The sequence below is a fragment of the Sinocyclocheilus grahami genome, unplaced genomic scaffold, assembly GCF_001515645.1.
Source record: "Sinocyclocheilus grahami isolate Dianchi unplaced genomic scaffold, SAMN03320097.WGS_v1.1 scaffold738.1, whole genome shotgun sequence".
Lineage (NCBI taxonomy): Eukaryota > Metazoa > Chordata > Actinopteri > Cypriniformes > Cyprinidae > Sinocyclocheilus > Sinocyclocheilus grahami.
Genome location: NW_015505917.1, coordinates 83,387 through 103,386, shown reverse-complemented (window position 1 = coordinate 103,386; position 20,000 = coordinate 83,387). Strand labels below are relative to the sequence as shown.

The window sequence follows — 20,000 nt, the reverse complement described above, 5'->3', positions numbered from 1 at the left end:
AAAGGGAAAACGAACACGTTTTATCAACGTGATCCAAGGCTTTCCAGGTAAAACATAATTAGACTGAATGTTAGTACAACTCCAGTGCACATAAATTCACTTGAAGCAACACACTTGTTATGTTTACCGTTCAGTAAACACCAGGTTGGTGTGTAAAACTGACGGAGGTTTACACAAATCACCCCCGCATAATACTAACTCCTTAAGAGCCTGCGACTAGCTGCATACACTTGAAGAAAACTGTGTACATCTTCATGTTGATGACAAAAAACGGACTCATTTGTTGACACTTTATGTCGTTCCAATCAATTCAACAAAATATATGGTTGTCAAAAGTCCTACGTAAAACTTGAACTAACTACGCAAGTTGTTAAATGCTCACAGTAAAACTGTTTCTGGCAACGTTTTTTAGGGCTGCAAGAAAGTTTATGGCTAATTTTAAATAGGTAAAACACAGTGCGCTGACTGAAACTTGTTAACACTGCACACAAATCCAATTTAGTTGTCAAAACTGATCTTTTGGACATTTTGAGCATATGATATGAATATATGATGTATATACAGACTACTGTATGGCTTTTTGGTTAAAAGACTGTTTGTGGGATTGCAAAATGGCTACTAAAGGAAGTTTTTTTTTGTGCTGTCAAACGATTAATCGCGATTAATCGCATCCAAAATAAAAGTTTTTGTTTACATAATATATCTATGTATACTGTGTATATTTATTATGTATATATAAATTCAAACACATGCATGTATATATTTAAGAAAAATATGTTATGTTTATATATTAAATATATTTATATATAATATAAAATATATGAATATGAATATATAAATGTATAAACGTACATATTTTCTAAATATATATATATATAAATAATACTGTATGTGTGTGTATTTATATATACATAATAAATATACACAGTACACACACATATACTGTATAATGTAAACAAAACTTTTATTTTGGATGCGATTAATCGCGATTAATCGTTTGACAGTACTAATGTTTTTATACAGCTTTTTAAGGGGCAATATAATATGACATTCTTTTTGTTAGAATTCATTTATTTAAAATATATAATGCAATTCTTATAAATAATTTTCTATATTAAGCATCTTTTTAATTTCTGAATTAAAACTAATTTTGATATTACCTTTAATAAAGTCGGAAATGTCCATATACATTTTAAATATATATTATTTTGATTTTTTTTAAAGCTCTAGTGAATATTGTGCAATTTGTATGATGTTACATATGAGTCATCATGTTATTGAATGACAGATAAAAAATAAAACTCAAATAAAACATTCGAAATCTGATATGATCGTTCAGACTCAAACACATTCCAAAAAAACAGATTTTAATCAGATATTTAGACCAAATATGAATGCTTATAAACATCGGATTTCATGTTGTTTTTGTTTTCCGAAACGGATTTGAGTCGGATCCGATTCTTTCTGCCTGTCTGAACAAAGCCTTAAAATCCCACTGGGACGGGACGAGGGCTGCAGATAATGATTCCCATGCTGACTCTTGGAAAGAGGGGCTACTATACTGAGCAACGGCTGATTGACAGATTTATTTGTTAATCAATTTGTTCATTTGCTTTAGAGTCCGTCAGAGAGTTGTGTGAAATGGAATGAGAGCTACACAGTTCAATCTGGAAATCAGAATGAAGGATCGGTCCATACCCATAAATTCAATCCCAAGAGACTCTGCCAGTGCAAAGAGTTGATATTGAAGAGCAAAACAAAAACAGAGAGAGAGGAAAAACAAGATTTAAGAGAGAGATATCCCACCATACACAGGAACACATATGGGCATTATGAAAGTCACATTGTGGACACATCGTGCAGATACTAAAGAGAATAAGCGGTTAGATCATGCAGGTTAGAGCACGACTAAAATACGACCACACCTGGATTAATGGGTAAGAGATGATTATAATTGCACGCAATAAAATAGAATTATAATTAAAATCATCAAACTAGCATCTATAACACCAAACTAGTAGTTTATTTCGGTATTTATTGCATGGATTAGGATCTGAGATTTTAAAACGAGCAGCTATGTTAGTAGATTCGATTCACTGTCACTGTTAGGCACTTTAATTCATGTTATTCTACGGCAGTTATTTCAACTCTAGCATTAATATAATTATTGTTATACTACAAACAAAACAGCAAGATTGCAAGTGAATTGATATACATTCCAGTGGTCATTAAACTACACAATTAAAATATCTCTGATGTGTCTTACCTGTGGGGCACACAGACAGCTGATATTATTCATAAAACATTTTGGTGCATTTTTATGTTAATTGTTAATGACAAGATGCTATTTACACTCTATATTAGTAAAACATGCTCTATGCAACAAATATTATGATTAGATTCAGGTATTATTATACTCAAATTTGCGTGTCTCTTCAGTCTGGTTTGAGTGTCCTTTCAGATAGAACACAAGACTGAGAACGCAGTCGTAGCGGAGCTGAGAGTGTTATAACTGGTGGTATACTGTAGCTGATAATGCTATCAAAATATATTCTTACACAAAGGGCCTGGGATCAGGATAATTAGATTATTTGAATTAATGAATGAGCGACAAGCAGTTTTCTGGGTAGCTCACGTGCCTAATATTAGCTGCAGGAAATTCTCACTGTTTTCATGACGACGGAATTTCGCAGGCCTGATAGAGGTGGAACAGACGAGCAATCCTCAGGTAGAGATTTTAAAATACTTTTTATTTTAACTTTATAATGCACAAAATAAAATAAAATCAGATAAAATAAAAATAAATAAAAACACTAACACTTTACAATAAGGCTTCATTTGCTAACATTAGTTAACATGAGATAACAATGAATGAAACTTCTACAGCATTTATTTATCTTAGGTAATGTTAATATCTATGATCTAAATATTTTTAAGATCAAAAGTTGTATCTGTTAATGTGCATTAAAGGGATAGTTCACCCAAAAATGAAAATTAGCCCATTGTTTACTCACCCCTCAAGCCATCTTAGGCGTATTTGACTTCCTTCTTTCAGATGAATCCAATCGGAGTTATATTAAAAAATGACTTTGATCTTTCAAGCTGTTTAATGGCAGTCAGCGGGTGTTGCATTGCTTCAGTCCAAAAGAAGTGAAATAAAGCGCATCCATCCATAATAAAAAGTCCCTTACATGGCTCCGGGGGGTGAACAAAGGCCTCCTGTAGTGAATTGATGCATTTTTGTAAGAAAAATATCCATATTCAAAACGTAATAATCACTTTAATCTAGCTTGCCAACAGTTGTACACGGAAGCAGTCTTGTGAAAACCAACGTTTGTTAACAGGAGCAAAGGAAGCAAAGTTTCCTTACTTTAGCAAAGGAAAACCAGTCTCCTCTTAGCTTATATCGAAATCCTCCTACATTCTTCTTTACAAATCCTTTTTTTTACTTCTAATTCGTGACCGTTGTTTTGTTTTGATCTTTCCCCTGCACTTCCACGTTCGTCACTTCTGAGCTGTGCATGCACAATGTCGAAGTCCTAGGTCATCCGCCCAGAGCTGCTTCCGTGTACAACAGTGAGCGCAAGCTAGATTAAATTGATTATTACAAAAAAACGCATCGATTCTCTACAGGAGGCCATTGTTTGGAATGGAAGATCAAAGACAATTTTTAATATAACGCTGACTGAACTCCGTCTGAAAGAAGAAAGTCATATACACCTAGCGTGCCTTGAGGGTGAGTAATTTATGGGTTAATTTTCATTTTTGGGTGAACTAACCCTTTAATGCACTGTGAACTAACATGAACATGAACATCATAAACATCAACAAAGGTTAATAAATGCAGCAAAAATATACTGGTTATTGTTAGTTGATGTTAGTTAATGCATTTAACTAATGTTTACAAATGAAACCTTATTGTAAAATGTTACCAGAAAACACAAATATAATGGTTCCTTTGCCAGGGATTGCCTTGGCAATACATATTTTCATGTATAAAGAATGATTTGTATATATATATTTAGAGCTGCCCATGTCCACATTCATGCTAGTATGGTAAAAAGCAGCTTGGACATTCTTCAAAATGTCTTTTATTTTCCACAAAAACAAAAACAAACAGAAAAAAATCACAGTATAAATTGTTCTTTATACATGAAAATACATAGTCCATATTACTTTTCAGTGAACTATTCCACAGTAACAGCTCTGGGAAAGAAAAACAAAACAAAAAATGACACTGTATTTATAGAAATTACAAAAACAAAACAAAACAAAACAAAACAGTATTTTTTTTTTTTTTATAAAATTTTCTGTCAGGTTTTCCATGGCCTGCAGTCTAAAAGCCCCAGGGCTGTTGCAGTGCTCCAGCCAAGGTCAGCTACTGTTTTTGCGCTCTACTATGACTCTAATTGGTCGAGCGATTACAATTCTCTCAACAGCGAGTTGAACAGAAAGTGACAGAAAATCACTTTCTCTCGGAGACGACAGCTCTGAAGACACATCTGTCCTCATGCACAACCTGCACACTGGGATTTACAGCCGGGCTTTGCATGACATCTCGTCAGATGTTCTTCTCTGCATTATAATATTCCTACCATGCAATAAGATGGGGGATGTCTTCATTTCTCTCTTTCAGCCATGGCGCCAAAGCCATTTTTTTCCTCAAGCTGCTTGTATCTACACGCACCTATTGTGCTACATTTGTAATATTTACATTTCCTCAGGTCTAAAAGCCTTAGTACCTGCACTGTTTCAACAGCTTATGTTGACAGACACTCATTTCCAGACCTCCCAAAATGAACAGCTACAAAATACAGAAAGGAAGCCTGGCTGTTGACAGTGAAAAAGCTAACAATCCACACATGCAAAGACTTGATCCGCTGTCCTGATATAGGTAACAACTCAGGTCGATAAATCATGACATGACATAACATGACACAGGTTATAGCACAAGTGTCATATTATAATTTTTCTTGTTTTGCACCACTTTGAGCATTTTTAATAACACCTCATAAATGATTCCTTTTATACAGCGAGGAAATCTAACTGTATGCGCTTTCCGTCCTCGGATAGTTTTGTTAACATCAATCTTTCGTGTTCTACCTCCTGTCTTTTTATTAACTAATAAATATATGTTGAGGTTAAGCTCATAGTAAAATGTAAACAGCGGCAGCATAGCAACGCAGTCGAGAGCACAAAGGCCTGATTATACACTCTAAGTGGACACAAGCGGGAGCCAATAGCTCACAGGCATGAGCTGTCAGGTGTAGTGATCCCTGTGCCTCCCTCTAATCTAGGTGTTATTCTGCAGTTGATGGACATGTGCGGTGGAGACGCCGATCTGTAGCCTTATACGGTTAAAATGTGTCACCTCGGGGAAGTGGAGCTGTTTAATTTCACAACATAATTAAGCGGTGGATTTTTTAACTGTGGGGGGTGCAGGGGATTGTGCGAGAAAAACAATGGCTTGTTTTACACAACACGCACTTGTGAAACTACAGAACATTGTATTGTATGCAAATTACTACAACTGATAGAGGCTGTTATAATCATATCAAATAAAATAGGCTGTAAATATTACGAAATTGCAGAACTCAGTCATTTCAAATTCATGTACATTATAATTCGGTAGAAAAATTATTTACATATAGAGTTTGGTAGAAAAATGATTTACATATATTTATGCATTCAGAAGATGCTTTTATGCAGTGACTTTTGCATTCAAGGAATACGGTTTTATAGTTCATATGTTCCCTGAAAATCGAACCCAGGACCTTGGTGTTGCAATCGCTATGATCCACTGTTTGAATCATAGGAACTACCATTGATATTACATTTTGTAAAATATTAAGTTTTGGCCGATAACTGATAAATGGCTGACATTAAAATTCTATAATACAATAAATTCTTATAAAACACAAAATAGTTTTAGCTTTAAATTAGCTAAAGATTATCAGTGTTTTTAAAGATTAATTTAAAGATGAATTAAATGTCTAATTATTAATTAAAATATCCAACTAAATTAAACCATCTAAATGAAAAAAATATAGAAAATGAGTATGCACAATTAAATACCCAATATATATCCAGTATTAGCAGATACTCGTAAACAAAAAAAACTAATATGGCATTGATCATCCTTAATAGGACATTTTATGGACATTTAATTTTATTAATTCAATATTAGTTGCATATTTTTCATATTTAAATCATTATTAGCTTACCATTCACTTGTTTGTAACATTATTTTCTAGTTGGACAATCTATAGCATGTGTTTATTGTTAGTAAATTGACAGTAATTCTATTTCTGTTGTATATGTTAGGCCCAATCCCAATTCTACCCCTTAGCCTTTCCCCTTTCCCCTACCCCTCCGTTTCGCGCGTTCACGTGAAGGGGTAGGGGTGTCTCGATTCTCTTTTGGTTGGAGGGGTAGGGGTAGGGGAAGGGCTAGATAGCCCTTCAAACGAAGATTTTTCGGGACCACACTTCAAACGAAGGGGTATGAATTATCTCAGCGTAAACCGGCTTCAGCGGCAACATGGCTGCCCGAGCGAACAAAAAGACACATAAATGTAAGCATTTTTGGCATTAATAAAGATTTTAACGAAAAGTAATAATTTGTTTTATATTACATTCAATCATAATTCAATCGTGAGTTCATATTTACGGTCATGTTACTCAAAGAAATGTTTGCAAAAAAATCGCTAATATTTGCTAACTAACGTCAAGGACCACACTTCAAATGAAGGGATATGAATTATCTCAGCGTAAACCGGCTTCAGCGGCAACATGGCTGCCCGAGCGAACAAAAAGACACATAAATGTAAGCATTTTTGGGCATTAATAACGATTTTAACGAAAAAGTAATCATTTGTTTTATGTTACTTTCAATCGTGAGTTCGTATTTACGGTCATGTTACTCAAAGAAATGTTTGCAAAAAAAAAATCGCTAAAGTTTGCTAACGTCATATCATTACAGACTGCACGATAGTGACACAACATATTTTCATGTCTGATCAGGGCGATTACCACCGTAGACATTGGGGGTGGCTAGTCCCCCCATTAATTAGAAATCGCTAAACCCTTTTCTCAAATATTGCCAATTCGAGAGAGCGAGAGAGAGAGAGAAAGAGAGAAAGAGATGAAAGTTGAGGCTCTAATGCACACCAACACACCAGTATAGGTGTGTGTATTGTAGTAGCTAGATGACGTATGATGACGTGTGACGGTATAGTAGTGGTGTCCCAATTTTTAGGGGAATATTTTCACCCCTACCCCATGACACTCTGTTTCAAGGGACAAGGGGAAGGGGTAAGCGGAGGGGTAGGGGAAGGGGAAGGGGAAGAATTGGGATTAGGCCTTAAAGTACGATGCAGCATTTAATTAGGCATGTTTTGTTGTCATTATGATTATAACTAAGTTACGGTTTAATTTATTAAAGAGATTAACTAAGAGTCTAAATGTCTAATTATGAATTAAAATATCCAACTAAATTCAACAATCTAAATGAAAAAAATAGAGAAAACGAGTGTGCACAATTAAATACCCATATGAGCCAATATATATGCAATATTAACAGATACTCATAATTAAAAAAATATATATGACAACCAATAACCAATATGGCATTGATATCTTAAAAAATATATATATATAATAATAATAATAATAATAATAACAATAATAATGAAATATTAGTTCCCATTTTGTAATCACTACTGTGCATTTTTTAAATATTTAAATAATTATTAGCTGATCATTCACTTGTTTGTAACATTATTTTCTAGTTGGGCAATCTATGGCATGTGTTTATTGTTAGTAAACTGACAGTAACAATATTTCGGTTGTATATGTTAAAGTATGATGCAGCATTTAATTAGGGTTGTTTTATTGCCATTATGATTATAACTAAGTTACGGTTTAATTTATTAAAGAACATGCATTCATACTTAAAAACATGCATCACTGATCATGTTACGACATAATGTAGAATCAATTAACCAATGATGCAATGGGTGAATGGCACACAGGACCAAATACAACTGATTAATTGTTAAAAAACTGGTTTTGTTAGAACAAGTATATTATTAACCATTACAGAACCACATTCCACCTCTTCAGTTTCAGCATGCAAACAAAACAGACAGACAGACAGAAGAAGAAATGGACATACGGTAGAAACTGGCCATAACGTAGGTTTGACAGCGATCACCAGTAAAGTCATTTGGACACCTGATGGAAGGAGACAAAACCATAGAAAGAAAGAGAGAGGGAGAGAGAGAGTGTCGAGCAGAGAGAAAAGATGCAAGAGAAAGAAGAGAGGGGAAAAAGAAAGCAGAGAGAACATTAGGACAACAGCACAATGATGTACAGCAGAAGCAGAGGATCCCACTGGAGGCACCACTGTGTCTATTTCAGGACAGACTTAAGCCAGCAAGCCTTGGGAGGTGGAAGGAGGTAAGGGAGAGACGAGGGAGGGGGCGGGGAAAGGGGAAGGGGAAGGGGAAGGGGTATAAAATAGAATTGGGATTGGGCCTTAAAGTACGATGCAGCATTTAATTAGGCATGTTTTGTTGTCATTATGATTATAACTAAGTTACAGTTTAATTTATTAAAGAGATTAACTAAGAGTCTAAATGTCTAATTATGAATTAAAATATCCAACTAAATTCAACAATCTAAATGAAAAAAATAGAGAAAACGAGTGTGCACAATTAAATACCCATATGAGCCAATATATATGCAATATTAACAGATACTCATAATTAAAAAAATATATATGACAACCAATAACCAATATGGCATTGATATCTTAAAAAATATATATATATAATAATAATAATAATAATAATAACAATAATAATGAAATATTAGTTCCCATTTTGTAATCACTACTGTGCATTTTTTAAATATTTAAATAATTATTAGCTGATCATTCACTTGTTTGTAACATTATTTTCTAGTTGGGCAATCTATGGCATGTGTTTATTGTTAGTAAACTGACAGTAACAATATTTCGGTTGTATATGTTAAAGTATGATGCAGCATTTAATTAGGGTTGTTTTATTGCCATTATGATTATAACTAAGTTACGGTTTAATTTATTAAAGAACATGCATTCATACTTAAAAACATGCATCACTGATCATGTTACGACATAATGTAGAATCAATTAACCAATGATGCAATGGGTGAATGGCACACAGGACCAAATACAACTGATTAATTGTTAAAAAACTGGTTTTGTTAGAACAAGTATATTATTAACCATTACAGAACCACATTCCACCTCTTCAGTTTCAGCATGCAAACAAAACAGACAGACAGACAGAAGAAGAAATGGACATACGGTAGAAACTGGCCATAACGTAGGTTTGACAGCGATCACCAGTAAAGTCATTTGGACACCTGATGGAAGGAGACAAAACCATAGAAAGAAAGAGAGAGGGAGAGAGAGAGTGTCGAGCAGAGAGAAAAGATGCAAGAGAAAGAAGAGAGGGGAAAAAGAAAGCAGAGAGAACATTAGGACAACAGCACAATGATGTACAGCAGAAGCAGAGGATCCCACTGGAGGCACCACTGTGTCTATTTCAGGACAGACTTAAGCCAGCAAGCCTTGGGAGGTGGAAGGAGGTAAGGGAGAGACGACAGTGGTAACCCAGTGACAGCTGGTCCTCTGTTTGCAGCTGTGCATCTCAAGTCAACATACTTTTATTAGGTTTGGGCATGTATAACTTCAGGGGCTCTGTCTGCAAGCACCGCTGGCCGAAGTATCCGTCCGGACATCTGGGGGAAGGAGAGGTGGAAAAGATGACACACAGATATACACCAAACACACTCACACACATCATACACAGAGGATTTTACACACAGCGAGGTCAGAAACACAACCGCACAACCATTCCAATGGCAACCCGGTATTCTTCACCAAACGTTTGTTCAATAAGAGCAATTTTCTTAAGCATTTTTGTTTTCTGAATATCTAGCAACCATACTTAAAACAATAATTATAAACCTTTTTTTTTTTTTTTTTTTAAATGTATCTTCAGTTTACACTACCATAGTTTGAGGTTTATTTATTTCGTAATTTTTTTAAAGAGGTCTCAACAAGACTGCATTTATTTGATCAAAAATGCAATAGAAACAGTACTATTGTGAATAGTTATAGACTATTATTTCAATTTAAAATAACCGTTTTTTTATTTAAATATATTTTCAAATTTTATGTATTCCCGAGGAAAAGCTGAATTTTCAAGAATTTTCAGTGTCACGTGATCCTTCAGAAATCATACTAATATGCTGATTTGGTGACACGTTTACAATTATTATCAAAGTTGAAAGCAGATCCTTGATATTTTTTTAGGATTCTCTGATGAACAGAAAGTAAAATCAAAAAGGCTTTTATTTTAAAAGGACTTATTATTTGTAACAATATATAAAAAAGTCTTATCTGTTTCTTTTGATCAAAGGAATGCGTTCTAAATTAAATTAAAAATAACAGTAGTAATTTCTTTAAAAATAAATAGTGTAGTGTAGTGTATATCTATTTATTTTTCACATTGCTAATCTAATGAACTGTTATGCTTAAAGCAAGGGGAAAACATATTTGCCAAGATATTCTCTGAAAAAACAGGTGTTTTCTTGTTTTAAGCAATAATAATGATAATAATAATAATAATAATAATAATAATAATAAAACACTTACAAATTAAAAACTGGAGTAATAGTCAACAGTCAAGTACAAACAAAAGTAATATCAAACATATCTTATACAGTAATAATTTTTAGGTGAATGAATGAATTTAATTTCTTTATAAAATGATTACACAATTAAAACATATCTTACACATTTTTGCTTCTCAAGTAAATTGATCTTGTTGTCAGAGTGTTATGTATTTTTACTAGAAAAAAAGAGAAATAAAACGGAGCTGTATCTCAGCCTGTAAGCAGCACATCTCGAATACAGTCGCCTGATTATGACATGGCTCTCGTTCATGGATTTGATTGGCCAATTATGCTTATTCATGTTATTCCAGTAAACAAATTACGGCTCATCAGTGCGTAATGAGCGATATGGGGGTAATGCTTTCACAGCGTTAATTCCTCTAACTCGGTAACTGCTCTAGTCAGCTATCACTGAGGAATGGCCACCTTCAATTTCCAGGACAAACAGAAAGCGAGAGCGAGCGTTATCTTCTGTCACCAGCTTCTCTGCAGAACGCCGTATCCCTGCGCTTCCCAAGTTGGACCGCCAGAGGCACATTTATTTTGTTTTCCAGTAAAAATACCATTATACTTAAGAAAATTGTGTAATATACATAAAACTTTGTTTTCAGAGAACATGTCTAGCTTCATTCTTGCTTTAAGCCTAAATCTAACAACATTTAGTGAGATTTATGTTTAAAGCAGTACATACGTACAGGGCCCCTGTAAAAGTCAAAAAAAGCTCTTATGCTTGGCTTTTGAAGTAGGATGTGAGGCATTATGCATGACACAATACATGCAGCACACACACGAAGCGTCGGTGAGTTTATAGAGTGTAAAATGAGGCAAGGTTCAGGCCGTAACCTCTTCACTGCACCGCTACAGAGCCGTGTCACCGCCTGGCACGCGGTTAAACACGCCAATGTTAACTACAGAGACCCTGGGAATAACAGAGAGATGATGAGAGACCACAAGCTGTTGTAGTCTTTAGGGGAACACAAGCTGGGGTGCACTGGAGCGCAGACATGCTTTAAGTAACATGTAAGCCGCTGAGGGGGTCAGAGGTCATGGAAACAATGTTCTCCTGCTGGAGAGCGCCAGAGGGACGGAGCGGCGTGTGCGCACACGTGTGTCTCTCAGGAGAGGACCTCTGGGGTTTCAACTCCTCAACTTCATTCATTCCTTTCTCCAAATGAAGAACAGATCTTGTTATGTCTGTCTGTGTTCATTGTTTGCCTAAAGCGTACGGTTTCAGACTTGTCCTTGTGTCTTTACCATGAAGAAATGCGGTAATGCGGTGATATTTTCAGGTTGGTCGAAGCATTAATGTACCAATCAAAAATTTAGACTTTTTTATAATCTTCAAAACACTTAAACAAATAAATAAAACAAATAAATAAAATAAATGGATCATTAAAGACAAACAACTAAACTTTTTCACAAGAACTATTAAACATTTAAAAAGCATCCCAGGATGAACTGGCTTTACTGTTTATATGAATTATTATTAATGACATAATATTTTATTAATTTTCAAACATTTAAAAAGCATCCCAGGATGAACTGGCTTTACTGTTTATATGAATTATTATTAATGACATAATATTTTATTAATTTTCAAACATTTAAAAAGCATCCCAGGATGAACTGGATTTACTATTGATATGAATTATTATTAATGAGACTGTATATTATTATATTAATTTTCAAGAATTTAAAAACATTCCAGGATTAATTGGCTTTACTATTTATATGAATTAGTATAGATAATATATTATTATATTAATTTTCAAACATTTAAAAAGCATCACAGGCACTGACTTAATTACTTTTTTTTTTTTTTTTTTTTTACTTATTAATATAATTATTTTCTTTAATATCAGTAATAAATAAATAGATCATGAAAGACAAACAGCTAAACTTTCTCACAAAAACTATACATTTTTTAAACATTCAAAAAGCATCCCAGCATCATTATTTAAATCATTTATTATTAATAATATTATTATATATTATTATTTTTTTTATAATAATATTAATTTTCAAAGATTTAAAAAGCATCACAGAATGCACTGACTTTATTACTTGTTATTGATACTTATTATTAATATATTTATATGTATTAACATTATTATTAATAAGGATTAATAATGGCTTTATAATGGTTAAAATGTTTATTATTTCACACATTTTAGAACAATAATAAAGCCATTACTAAAAATAAATAAAGTAAGCAAGCAAGTGTATCCAAACTTGTTGATCATCAACCTCAGGAGGTCAAACTAAATATAATGGGTTTAATTTTCTGTTGATTTCATATAAAGGTTTTCCATTTTTAGCTGCCTGATTAACACAATTTAAAACCCAATTTTGTAGTCTTCAAGCAATGGAGTCATAATTAATAATAAATAAAAAGTTTATAATAAAAATTTGAAGTATCCAAACTTTTGACTGGTCTATTAATTATCTAATAATATTTACAGTCATAAACACCTTCTCCATTCTCCCAGTTGCTTTATTTCTTATGCATATTTGCATTATTCTCTTTTCTTCACGCTGTCTGTTTCCTCCAGTCTTTCCCCCTTCCCAACCCCTGAGTGAGTCCTCCTCAGCTCTGGACATGCATTTTTCATTCCCTCTCTTTCCCTGTCTCTCTCTCTCTCTCGCTGACAGCAGGAGCCGAAAGACTCTGTTTAATGAAAATCTACAAAGGCGGTGAGAGAGAAACAGAAAGAGTGAATTTTTGCCAGAACTGTGCTGTAGAAGTAAACCTGAAGAAGATAAACATCATGATATTCCAAACAAGCCTAGACATCAGGAACACAGATACCAGTTCCAAGAATCCAGCTCCAGGTGGCCAAACCGTATATCGCACAACACAGCACATGTACTGAAGCTGAGCCATTACCACACTGGGAAGATTCAACATGGCAACGAGCCAGTGCAGAAACAACCAGAAAATACATGGCTATCTTTGCAGACAAGCATTTTTGTTTTTTTTAATTCCATAATACAAGATGAAGTTACTTGAGAAGCAAAATTATTTAAAATAATAAGTAGTGCTGGGCAACGATTAATCACGATTAATCGCATCCAAAATCAAAGTTTTTGTGTACATAATATACGCATGTGTGCTGTATATATTTTAATGTATATATAAATACACCCACATGCATGTATATAAGAAAAATATGTTATGTATATATATGAAATATAATCGCATCCAAAATAAACGTTTTTGTTTACATAATATATGTATGTGTACACTGTGTATATTTATTATGTATATATAAATACACACATAACCCTCTATGGGATATCGTCATTTATAAATGTCGCTAAGAAAATTGTTAATTTAAACAAATTAAATTGTAATTAAACAAAATGTTATTTTAGTGATGTCAAATGACATCCCCTTCAACCAGTAAAATTACAATTTATTAGCCATGTGCTTCACATTTTTGGTAACTAAGTAGTAAAGGAGACATTAGCACATGCTAGGTCACATGCTCTCAAGGCTCCATAGTGAGCTCCATTTTAGACTAGAAAATACATATAAATTCAAGTTATAAAAAATATAATTGACAATTATTAATTGTACATCCAAATGTGTTTTCTAAAGTTTTTTGCCATTGTTAATGCACTTTTATAAAAACAACAACTCAGAGACCCAACAAATCTGAGCGTCATGCATAACTGACAAAGTCCTATTATGTGATGCATATTTTGTGTAGCTGGCACTATTCAGCAGCATTGGCGGGCAGTATAATAGCCTTTATGCATGTGATTTAGGTTCATTTTTGTAAGATTTTTGGAAGATGGAGAGACAAATATGTACTTATTTCAGAAAGTATTGATTATAGTCATATGATATGAGTGCATCAGAAAATAGAGGTCAGGAAAGATGCCAATGTCTATTGGCATTACTATATTGACAGACAGTAAAGCTCCAATGATGAATGCACAAGTATGTGTGGGTTGTGTGGGGTACACTGAAAAAGAAGAGTCTTGCTGACTTTCACTTGTGCTATGATAATTGATTTGAATTGTTGTTTTAATGCTTTTGAAACACTAAGACATGGTTTTCAGGCAGTGAAATTGCATCTGAATTTGTGTCACGTTTTAGACATTTTCACGTGCTAGTTCCAAATCAAACATAGCAGCACAAGAAAAAAATTGAATGTTTTTATTTTATTTTAAGTAAGACATTTTCTCTTCTTTTCAGATAGTGAAAAAGCATTTGATTGTGTGTGAAGTTTCAGACAATTTGCCAAAAAATAATTGACCCTAATAGGACAAAGTCAGTTATAAATGACGGATCCCTAAAAAAAAGGTCAGATGAAGAAAATACATTTTGGAAAATGATTTTACTCCTAAATATATGCAAAATATAAAGTCAATAATTTTTTACGCTGTAAATTCATAATTATTCCTATAGAGGGGGATAAAGTATATATTTAGAAAACATTTACATTTATATATTTATATTCATATAATTTATATTATATATAAATATATTTAATATATAAACATAGCATGATTTTCTTAAATATATTCATGCATGTGTGTGTATTTATATATACATAATAAATATACACAGCACACACACACACACACACACACACATACTGTATATTATAAACAAAAACTTTTATTTTGGATGCAATTAATTGCGATTAATTGTTTCCCAGCACTAATAATAAGATAATATATCTTGAATTAAGTTTAACACTACTGGCATACAGTTCTTGGTTTAAGTATAAAAAACTATTTGCTAATGGGTTGAGAAAAATACACTTCATTCAATAAATTATAACAATATATTATTTGAATACACACATACTGTACTCAAGTACATTAATCTTGTTTTAAGGAACATTTTCACTAGAAAAACTTTTTTTAAACAATGCTTCGCACATTATATGCAGTAAATGTTCAGTCAAAAATGTTCTATTAAACCAATGGATGCAATTTTTAAGAGACAGACTGGGTAGAAAAATCTCTAAGTCAACAACAGCCATTAATACACGGTGTAAAAGAAAGCACTGCAAACATACACAAAAAACCTCTAAAAATAGCTCCCTCAGTCTGCTATTATAACATCTAATCCTGTTTAAAACACACATCAGTCTCTAACCAGCACCACTGGCAAATCACACACGAATATTAACCCAGATCCTCAAAAAGCTAAAATGCATTTGTACTATATTTGCTGAACCTTCATGCTTTGTCATTCTGCTAATCTATTTTCTTTATTTAACTATTTAGTCAATTATTTAAAGCTTTACTGTAAGGCTGTAGTTGACGTTTCACTGTGTAAAGCTGCCGTAAGTCATGTGAAGTCATGTGCCCTCGATCAGGTCACTGTAACTCTGTAAAATGAGAGGCTGAAGAGTCCATTCTGACCCAGAAGGCTTTGCATCACTTCTATGCAGCTTGTGAATCTGTCCGAATCAATCAAAGAATGTAGAATTTATCCAGCACACACACACACACACACGTCACACCTAAACGACATTCTCATGGAAATAAAGCGCATTCTCTTGATCTTCATTGTGTTGCATAATGAAGGATGCATCTGGTCTGAAGAAAAAATACTGCTGTTATGAAAAAAAAAAACACTTTAGAAGCAGCTGTTTTCATGCACTAATATTTGGAGAGCTTTCCACGAAAGGAGTACACAAAAGTGCCTGAAGCTCTTAGAAATTGAAGTTTTGGGGGGGTTTTTCAACAAATGGTCAGTGAAAGGAGGCACTTAGGTTGTTGATGGTCAACCTCAGGAGGTCAAGCTAAATATTATATCAGCGTTTTTATTTTCTGTCCGTTTTATATGAGGTTTGGCATTTTTGCAGCCCCGTGACATGTAAAATACAGTTTTAAACCCAGATTTTGTAGTTTTCCAGTAATAAACATTAAATAAAAAATCAATAACATTTAATCAAATAAATATATAAAAACTATGCTAGAATGGCAAACGGTTGCGAATTCAGAACAGAACAGAACTAGCTAGTTGTGATTAGTGATAAACTTATACTTTCATTTAATTAGAGATATTTGTAAAAATAGTTGTTGCTGTTTTTTCTTACAAAAACTGGTAGGATTAAAGGTTGAGCTTGATGAATGCAGCCACCATTTTTGTGAAAATGTAAAATATAACCAGATGATTTGATGAGTGTAATATTTTAAAGAATGTATTTTTAAACATTCCACAGGTAAGTGTTTCTGTTCAATAAAATTGGTTAATAATTAAAACAGCTTTTTCTACAATAAACTGAACATCAGTTCAACATATTATACTAAACTTAAAACACTGTTGTATGATTTTAATTGCTGAGTGAACAGTTGACCTCCGAGGCAGGACAGGCCAAAAAAAAAAAAAAACTTTTTAAAGATATTTGATTTGTTTAAATTTATTTATTTTTTACTTTTTTTTTATTACAAACACTGTTTAAGAGAAGATGTTATTATAGTAAAACGACCACTAAACTCAATAACCTACAGTCTTCAGATCAGAGCGTGTCCTTGATGTTCAGCACAAGAAGGTGTTGGGAGTCGTGAAAAAGCAGCGCCGGATACCAGTCAGGGGCCCCCTCAGCGGTGGGCCATGAATCTCCTCTGGCATTTCTCTCTCCTCCTCAGTTTTTTCATCTGTCCCGGTCTTATGTAAACATAACGGGAGTGTCGATGTGGAGCTGCTGTAACTTGGCAGGCCGTAAAACACCCCCCCCACCCCCTCTCCTCCATCATAATCCCAGTAAGAAAATAATTATGGCCTGGGGCATTTATTACCTATTCCCTCACTCCATATATGTGTGTGTGGAACTTCGTATTTCAAAGAAAAAAATGCAGGCATAAATATGAGGTAGCTTGTATGGCTGGACTTGTTCAGCTGGTGAGTAATTCCTATGGAAGTCTGGCCTATGTTGAAATGAGATACCTCTGGGGCAAGAATTCCCACCGGGCCTTGACTGCATTATCCGACTTTTCTGGACCTGTGCCTTACCCATGAGTGAATTAGCTGCAGCAATTTAGTTATTGCTCCTTCCAATTTGTACACAACTTATTGAATGGCTGTTGCAGCTTTGTCCTGGCTGTTTGCTTGCTGAGCAGGATTCCAGGGACGCAGACGCGCAGATCATTCAGCTGGGCTGAAAATACCAGCAGGTGCACTCATAACATGGCGCAACATGCGAAAACAACGAAGAGGAAAACCAGCACCTTAACGGTTTATTGCTACAATACCCCATCACATAAATAGCTCCATATAACGCACAAACACAAATTTGTTTCCATGTGCATCCTTGTTTGTAATCTCGCCCTTCACAGCTACTTAATCGGCTTGGTCTTGTTTTGATAATGCGGGCGAAAAAATTTTTTTCCGGCCCATAACACGACGTCCTGAGCATCCCTGATTTAAAAGCATCTGTGTACATCGGTGTCCTTTTCCCCTGTGATTGAAATGTAAGCAAACTGAATTATTTACCTTGTGGGAGGCCTCTGACTCTCGTAAATATTTGTTCCAGCACTAAACCAGCATGACATGGCATTTCACAATGGTTTGATGCACATCACTCCAGCACGCTAAACGTGGGCCACCGGAGTAGGACGAGAGGCCTGTTTTTTTCAAATCCCCAAGCACATCACAGTCATATCACACTCATCAACATCTGCACCAGTGAGTCAACCCGCTGTGCCCTTACACAAGAGGGACTCGACCGAAGACAGAGCAAAAGATGGAGAGAAAGAGCGAGAGAGAGAGTTTAAGTAGAAAAGGATGGGTGACTTGATAGATACCATTTGGCCTTTGCTGGAAAGAAACAAGGAACTCCAAGAACTAGGGATTCTTACTTCACTTAGCGTGCAGTTCTTAATCTCTCAGTTAGAAACATTATGAAGAACAGAAAGAAGGCAAATTGTAGAATAACATCATTGAATATACTGCCGTTTCTTTAATTATGGGCATAATTATGTTGGTTTTTATTAAAATTAACAGATTTAAACTTTTCTTTCTTTTTTATATAAGATGGTCATATTAAAAACGATGCATTCATCTTTTATTTGTGCTGCCTTTTGTAATAATTTCAATATTTAATTATATAATATAATTTCAATCATTTTAATCTGTAATTTCAATTGTTTTACCCTGGATTTTCCATCTTTTACACATACTTTTTACATCCTTTACTTGTTGTGTATATATATATATATATATATATATATATATATATATATATATATATATATATATATATATATATATATATATATTATATATATATATACGCATACATACAAACAAACCTTAAATCTTAAGTCTTGAATCTTATAAATTAAAAAAAGAAAAAAAAACCTATGCAAGTATGAAATGATTATTTCCCTGAGTTTATTTAGAGTCCATAAAATGCTGACTCTGAAATTAGCTAGATAAAGAAGCCAGCCTTTTTTATTCCAAAATGTTATTGTTAATTTGGAATATGATGGAAATGACATTTGCTGGCTCAAAAATCAAATCAAATCAAATTCAAATAAAATAAAATAAATTACTTGATGAATGTATATACACTGTTGAACAGCTTTTTTATTATTATTTTTCATTGATTTTTTCCCCATGTGCACAGGACCTAAAAATGCCCATAGTTTAAGAAAGAGCGAATATGTAGAATCCCTTTGATTTAAATAAAGTTGGGATTGGTGTAATCAACAAGAGTCTGTGACTGAGAGAGAGAGAGAAAAGGTGAAGAACAGTGTGATCCACCAGGAGTATAAACAGATTGACATGAGAGAAAAGGCTCAGGAGAGAAACTCACTTGCAGGATAGCCGATTTATACCATGTATGTAGTAACAGTCGCCGCCATTCACGCAGTACGCCTTCTCTGACTCGTTGCATCTTCTGGCGTGACCCGAACCCGGAGATAACGTTGTGGTTACTGCAGGAAACAAAGACAAAACATCTTAAGACATCAGCATGCCACCCAAAAAACAAAAGACAGAGCTTTCAGTGAGTGCTTAGTAAACAATAAAGAGAAAAGCCACATGGTTGTGCAAGAACCGAAAACACACATGCCAGCTTCTCAGATAACATTCATTTTTATCACATTTCAGCTCATGTCCCATTCCCTACAATAACAGTCATTCACTAGAACAATGACTCCTTGGTTTTCATCACAAATCTCTCCGTACATCTTTGCTGCTCTGCTGAGGTTCGAGACGTTCGATAGGCAAAGATAAATATTTCAGTGAGCACTGGAACCCCCCCCCCCCCCCCCCCCCCCCCAAACCACCTCCCGCGTCCA

The 20,000-nt window shown here is 34.1% G+C and overlaps 1 protein-coding gene and 1 long non-coding RNA gene across 9 annotated transcripts in view; one reads left to right on the top strand and one right to left on the bottom strand.

The window, feature by feature from the left end:
- Positions 1-20,000, bottom strand: part of LOC107560662 (pro-neuregulin-2, membrane-bound isoform-like) — a 100,337-nt gene that overhangs the window by 10,189 nt on the left and 70,148 nt on the right. For 4 of the 8 annotated variants that reach the window (XM_016244896.1, XM_016244901.1, XM_016244898.1 and 1 more), the window contains exons 4-6: positions 19,514-19,634; positions 9,352-9,410; positions 1,699-1,722 (exon numbers count right to left, since the gene is read on the bottom strand). In XM_016244896.1, the coding sequence (XP_016100382.1) occupies positions 1,699-1,722; positions 9,352-9,410; positions 19,514-19,634 (204 nt within the window). Of the gene's footprint in view, positions 1-1,698; positions 1,723-9,351; positions 9,411-9,711; positions 9,789-19,513; positions 19,635-20,000 lie in introns of all 8 variants that reach the window. The other 4 variants (XM_016244897.1, XM_016244902.1, XM_016244900.1 and 1 more) reach the window with 1 other exon arrangement.
- The window catches only part of LOC107560663 (uncharacterized), an 11,641-nt gene continuing 11,042 nt past the window's right edge, over positions 19,402-20,000 (top strand). Inside the window, exon 1 of the long non-coding RNA XR_001605755.1 lies at positions 19,402-19,412. This is a non-coding gene — a long non-coding RNA (uncharacterized lncRNA). The remainder of the gene's footprint in view (positions 19,413-20,000) is intronic.